Below are 6,110 nucleotides of genomic sequence, written 5' to 3' on the forward strand. Positions count from 1 at the left end.
CGGAGGAGATCATGACCGAGGAGATCGTTGAGGACGAGCGCGAAGTGTTCGTGCTGTGTTCGTACGGTGTTGCTGTCATGTAGATCGGGTGCTCGTGGTTGCTATGATCGATCAGAGTGTGCATCAGAGCGTGGAGACGCTTCTGCCGATGTTCGTATAAAGTTTGTCTCTTTGTACATTTATTGTTCATGCCATAATTACTCTATATATTTGCATATCCACTTGTATTGAAGTCGACTATAAATTTATTGTTGATTCATGATTGTAATTTGGAATTGTCTTGCTTTCGCTGCTCACGAAAATCATCGTTCCAATTTCCTTCAAGAAGCACACCCGCTGACCCCATTGCGATGGCAAAAAGGGATGTCGAAGTCTTTGTTTTGCAGGAAACAGGTATCACCCCATGCGATGATCACCCGAGGACAAAAAGAGTAACGCATTCGTGGTGCATGCGATGATTAATCGTGGACAAAAAGAGCAACGCATTCACACCGCATGCGACGATCAATCATGGATAAAAAGAGCGACGCATTCGCGGGGATTTCTGAAATTGTACAGCTTTTCTGTTGTACGATCTGACAAATTGAATGTGGAGAGAGCGGACGTTTCCATCAAGCCTCGACAGAAAAAGTAACTTTTCAAAGCGGGACCATTGACAAAGGAGGTGCTAAAGTCTATAAATAGCTACATCAACACCAAAGAAAGGAGGCTGGTCTGAAGAGACATTCATAGAGAGTCCGGGAGATAGATGAGACAAGTCTGAAAGGAAGTCTCAGGAGCCAGAAATTCATTCACAATCCCAAAGAGAAGCTCTGTGTAAGAGTCATTTCTACCTAGGGAACTATCTTGAGAAGGAAGTCCTCCACCTCACTCCTCCTATATGCCGACAAGCAAAACAACTCCGATTGGGATCCGTGTCAAGACATTGAGATGCTGTCCTCATTTGTTCTTACTTTCTGTTCATCAGCTGTTATTCAGTTCTGATCTTTCATTCATCTATCTGTAACAAATGCTTTATCTTTATCCGTAATATCATTATCATATTCGTCTTCATCTCTCTGTTCACCACCATACATTCATCTTCCATTTCTCTCACCATGTGTAACTAATCCTCCAAGGTAAGGGGGAATGATTAAGTGAGTAAGTTAATCCATGTTGAAGAAGTCAACTAAGTTTAGCTAACGCATGCTCAACGAAATCTTCACCTGTGAAAGCAGAAGTGAAGATCTTAATCCACCTCTCAAAAGAAGGTTGATAGAATGTGTTAACTAAAGCAAGAAGTATTTCCAGAGATGGAAACAACCTTGTGTTCGCAATGTACATCCCTGTTCACCATAGAGATATGGGAACGCGACCGCTCACTGAGAGGTGTAAGCCAAAGGAAGGCGGAACCTTAGTTGCATCCTCAATAGGATTCATAAACTTGCAATGTCCTTTCCCCCAACCCGTTCTCATTCTGATACCTTTCACAAGACTTGCCATCGCATTCCCTCATACACTTGCACAACTTCACATTTATTCATTTATATGTTTATTTATTTGGTTGTCGCCGCATTTTACTTTTCAAACACAACACATTATTATATTGATTTACGTCGCATGTATCACATCAATATCGTATCTAGCATTGCAATCCCTATGTTCAACCTCAGATCACTCTGAGAAACTTGCGATGGAATTATACTTAGTTCCAACGCAAGAAAACTTATGACACGCATATACTACATGAATGCATACTACGAACGCATCTCAGCAGCATCACATACATTATTTTAAAGCGTAGTATCACATATAATATCTAGAAGCGTGATTAAGACAATGCAACACATATCATACATATCATCAGTCTTTGTGGTGGAATTACATCCAGCACAATTGACAAGCGAACAAGTTTTTGACACCGTTGCCGAGGAGTGGCAATTTTAGTGCTAAATATTTTTATGATATTGTGTAGGACAGATTTCTGGAGTACAGTGTGCTTAAGCGAAGAGCAGCTAATGGTGCATGAGTACTAGAATGGATCCAGAATTCAACGCCAACCCAGAAATCGAGAGAACCTTTCGCAAAAGAGCACGCCAAACCCGTACTAGGCATAGAAGAAATATGGCGAACAACAATGAGAGGCCAGAAAGGAATCAGGGAATGAATCGGCCGTCGTAAGACCCAGTCTTTCTGGCTGCTGACCACAACATTCCTATGAGGAACTATGCGGCACCTAATTTATACGATTTCTCATCGGGTATCGCAAGGCTTACAATAGAGGAGAACGCCAGATTCGAAATTAAGCCTATCATGCTCCAGATGATTCAGAATTTGGGTCAATTTTGAGGTTTGCAAGGAGAGGACCCGCATGCACATCTAACCAGTTTTGTCGAGATGTGCAATACATTCTCCATTATTGACGTGACTCCCGAAGGCATCAAACTCTATCTTTTTCCGTACACACTTAGAGAGGAAGCAAAGAGGTGGGCTCATTCGTTGGAGCCAAATGAGATAAATTCTTGGGATCAGTTGGTTGAAAGGTTCATGAAGAAGTTCTTCCCTCCCGCCGTCAATGCAAGAAGACGGCGGGAAGTGTTAAATTTTGACCAAACAGAAAATGAAACTCTGAGCACTGCATGGGCGCGCTTTCGACGATTGGTGAAGAACTGTCCGCATATTAGGATTCCTGATTGTGTCTTCATGGAAACTTTTTACAATGGCCTGAACAGAGTAATGCAAGCAGTTGCAGACGCCTCCGCGGTAGGAAGGTTTATGGATAGAACGTATACTGAAGCAAAAGTCATCCTAGATCACATCTCGTGAAATACAGATGACTGGGTTGATGACGGATATGGAGGGAGAGGCACAGAACGAAGGAAAATAGATAGCGCCATTGTACCAGTGGATACAATGACCACGCTGGCCCCGAGATGCCTCAATTCTCCAAACCATGGCTATAAATCAAGGAACTCTCTCTTAGAGTGCAGCGCAAGCCAATGCGCTGACGCAAGTGGCAACAGTAAGTTGTATACAATGCGGAGAGGGTCATTCAATGGAAGTCTGCCTGTCAAACTAACAATCAGTATATTCTATCCATAACANATACAATGCGGAGAGGGTCATTCAATGGAAGTCTGCCTGTCAAACTAACAATCAGTATATTCTATCCATAACAACCCCTTTAGCAACACATATAACCCAGGTTGGAGGAATCATCCCAACTTCAGTTGGGGAGGGAACAACGACCAGGGAGGCCAGAGAAATATGCAGACCAATCATTCCAGGAATAGAGGAAATCCTCCAGGTTTTCACCACTATGGTCAAGGCCAGAGTAATTATCAGAATAGGAAACCGCACAACCAACCCTCTTCATCTAACACCTCATCCAATTCATCGTCCTTGAAAGCACTGCTCAAATAATACATAGAAAAGAACGATGCAATCATGCAATCGCAAGCATCTTCCATCAGGAATTTGGAAGTGTAGGTCGGGCAGCTTGCGACCAAACTTAAAAACAGAACACCTGGTACACTACCCAGTAGCACAGAAGTGCCCAGATCTAGTGGGAAAGAACAATGTCGAGCGGTGACATTGAGAAGCGGTAGAAAGGCGGTTCTCATGTCAATAGTACTAGAATCAGTAGGACGATCAGAAGAAACAATCACCAACAATGACCACTCGATTACGAACATCAGAACCACCAGTTTGGAAGCAACTACCACTATGCAGAATGAATCTTCACTGAACCCAGAACCAAATTCATCGCAAACTCCAGCCCCAAGAACACAGGAAGTGAGGGACCTCAAAGAACAGTCAATTGATCAAGAAGTACGGCGGGATCCTCCAACATTCCCATCTAGGTTGAAAAAGAAAGACGATAGTAAGCAATTCAAGAGGTTTCTGGATGTTCTACGACAGCTACATATCAACATTCCCCTAGTAGAATCGTTGGAACAAATGCCCAGCTATGTGAAATTCCTCAAAGATATATTCGCCAATAAGAGAAAGATCGGGGAAAATGAAACCGTTGCACTAACATACGAGTGTAGTGCACTCTTCCAGAACAATATCCCCAAGAAAATGAAAGATTTGGGGAGCTTCACATTGCCATGCTCAATCGGGGGGAAAGAAGTCGAAAATGCGCTCTGTGACTTAGGGGCAAGTATCAACCCGATGCCCTTATCAATCTTCAAGAAGTTAAACATTGGCAACGCAAGGCCTACCACAGTCACGTTGCAGTTGGCTGATAGGTCAATAACGCATCCAGAGGGCAAGATAGAGGATGTGCTTGTGCAAGTGGAGAAATTCATCTTTCCAGTTGACTTCATTATACTAGACTACGAAGCTGACACTGAGGTGCCGATCATATTGGGTTGCCCGTTTCTTGTAACGGGGCGCACGCTGATCGACGTACAAAAAGGAGAGCTCACTATAAGGGTCGACAATCAGCATGTGAAGTTTAACGTTCTCAATACGTTGAAATACCTAAATGATATGGAAAACTGCTAGTATCTTGGAGAACTACGGGAAGAACAATGGCACAAGTTACAGGAAGCAACGGAAGAAGAAAACTTTGAGGTTGGCGCAATGCTAGAGGAGAGTTGTGCCACAATACAATCTGACCAAGATTTTGAATCGATAAAGTTATCTGAATGATTAACACAATGAACTAAGCCATCCTTGGAAGAACCACCTGTGTTGGAGTTGAAGGCGCTACTAGTGCACCTCAAATACGTTTACTTAAGAGGTAACGACACTCTACCAGTCATAATCTCTGCCTCGCTGAGCAAAGAAAATGAGGAAGCACTTATTCAGATCCTCTAGAAATACGCTAAAGCTTTGGGATGGACCTTAGCAGACATTCGAGGGATCAGTCCCTTGTAATGCATGCACAAGATTCGTCTTGAAAAGGGAAAAACCGAATTCGTAGAGAGGCAGTGCCGTCTAAACCCTGCCATGAGGGAGGTTGTCAAGAAAGAAATTGTGAAATGGTTTGATACAGGTGTCATTTACCCCATATCTGATAGCAGCTGGGTATGCCCAGTGTAGTGCGTTCCAAAGAAAGGGGGTATAACCGTCGTCACCAACAGCAAGAATGAATTAATTCCAACCAGAACAACTACGGGGTGGAGGATATGCATGAATTATTGCAAACTGAATTTGGCCACAAAGAAGGACCATTTTCCAGTACCGTTTATTGATCAAATGTTGGATTGGCTTGTAGGGAATGAATTCTTTTGCTTTCTTGATGACTATTCAAGGTACAACTAGATTGCGATTGCACCGGAAGATCAAGACAAGACAACGTTCACATGCCCATTCAGCACATTTGCATTCCGCCACATGCCATTTGGACTTTGCAACGCACCAGGCACCTTCCAAAGTTGTATGATGGCGATTTTTTCAGATTTCCTAGAAGAGTCAGTCAAGGTGTTCATGGATGACTTTTCGACTTTTGGCAACACCTATGAATCTTGTTTATCAAATTTGGAAACATTTTTGAAGAGATGCGTAGAAACAAATTTGGTTTTGAACTGGGAGAAATGCCATTTTATGGTAGAAGAAGGAATAGTGTTGGGTCACAAGATATCGAAGGTAGGATTGGAAGTGGATCAAGCAATGACGCAATTGCCAAGTTACCAACACCAGTAAATGTGAAAAAACTTAGGAGTTTTCTGGGACATGCGGGGATCTATCGAAGATTCATCCACAACTTTTCTCAAATCGCAAGACCCCTAAGTGCGCTCCTCGAGATTGATCGCAAATATGAATTTAATGATGCATACGCTGAAGCGTTCCACACGCTGAGAAATGCACTTATCACCGTACCAATTCTGGTTACGCCCGACTGGACGCAACCATTTGCACTGATGTGCGACGAAGTGGATATGCAGTGGGCGCAATCTTAAGCCAGCGAAAAACAGAGTTTTGCATCCTATATATTATGCCAGTAAGACATTAAATGATTCGCAAGAAAATTGTACAACCACAGAAAAAGAAATGCTCGCAGTGGTGTTTTCCCTGGAGAAATTTCAATAGTACCTGATCGTATGTGGTGGTGTATACAGATCACTCTACGATCAAATACCTCATAACAAAAAAGGACACAAAACCAAGACTGATTAGGT

At 42.8% G+C, this 6,110-nt stretch overlaps 2 protein-coding genes across 2 annotated transcripts; both read left to right on the plus strand.

Moving 5' to 3' along the window:
• Nucleotides 1–3,600: 3,600 nt before the first annotated feature.
• LOC120067659 lies at nt 3,601–4,491 on the plus strand. The gene has a single exon (XM_039019198.1). It carries the CDS (start codon nt 3,601–3,603, stop codon nt 4,489–4,491), a length of 891 nt encoding a protein of 296 aa, XP_038875126.1.
• Nucleotides 4,492–5,489: 998 nt separating this feature from the next.
• LOC120067661 (uncharacterized mitochondrial protein AtMg00860-like) lies at nt 5,490–5,891 on the plus strand. The gene has a single exon (XM_039019200.1). The coding sequence runs from the start codon at nt 5,490–5,492 to the stop codon at nt 5,889–5,891; it is 402 nt and encodes a 133-aa protein (XP_038875128.1).
• The last annotated feature ends 219 nt before the right edge of the window (nt 5,892–6,110 follow it).

Source organism: Benincasa hispida, chromosome 12 (assembly GCF_009727055.1).
Source record: "Benincasa hispida cultivar B227 chromosome 12, ASM972705v1, whole genome shotgun sequence".
Taxonomy (NCBI): Eukaryota; Viridiplantae; Streptophyta; class Magnoliopsida; order Cucurbitales; family Cucurbitaceae; genus Benincasa; species Benincasa hispida.

Coding starts and splice junctions, on each gene's coding strand:
- LOC120067659 (XM_039019198.1), top strand. CDS start 3,601: ATGTCAATAGTACTAGAATCAGTAGGACGATCAGAAGAAACAATCACC.
- LOC120067661 (XM_039019200.1), top strand. CDS start 5,490: ATGCGTAGAAACAAATTTGGTTTTGAACTGGGAGAAATGCCATTTTAT.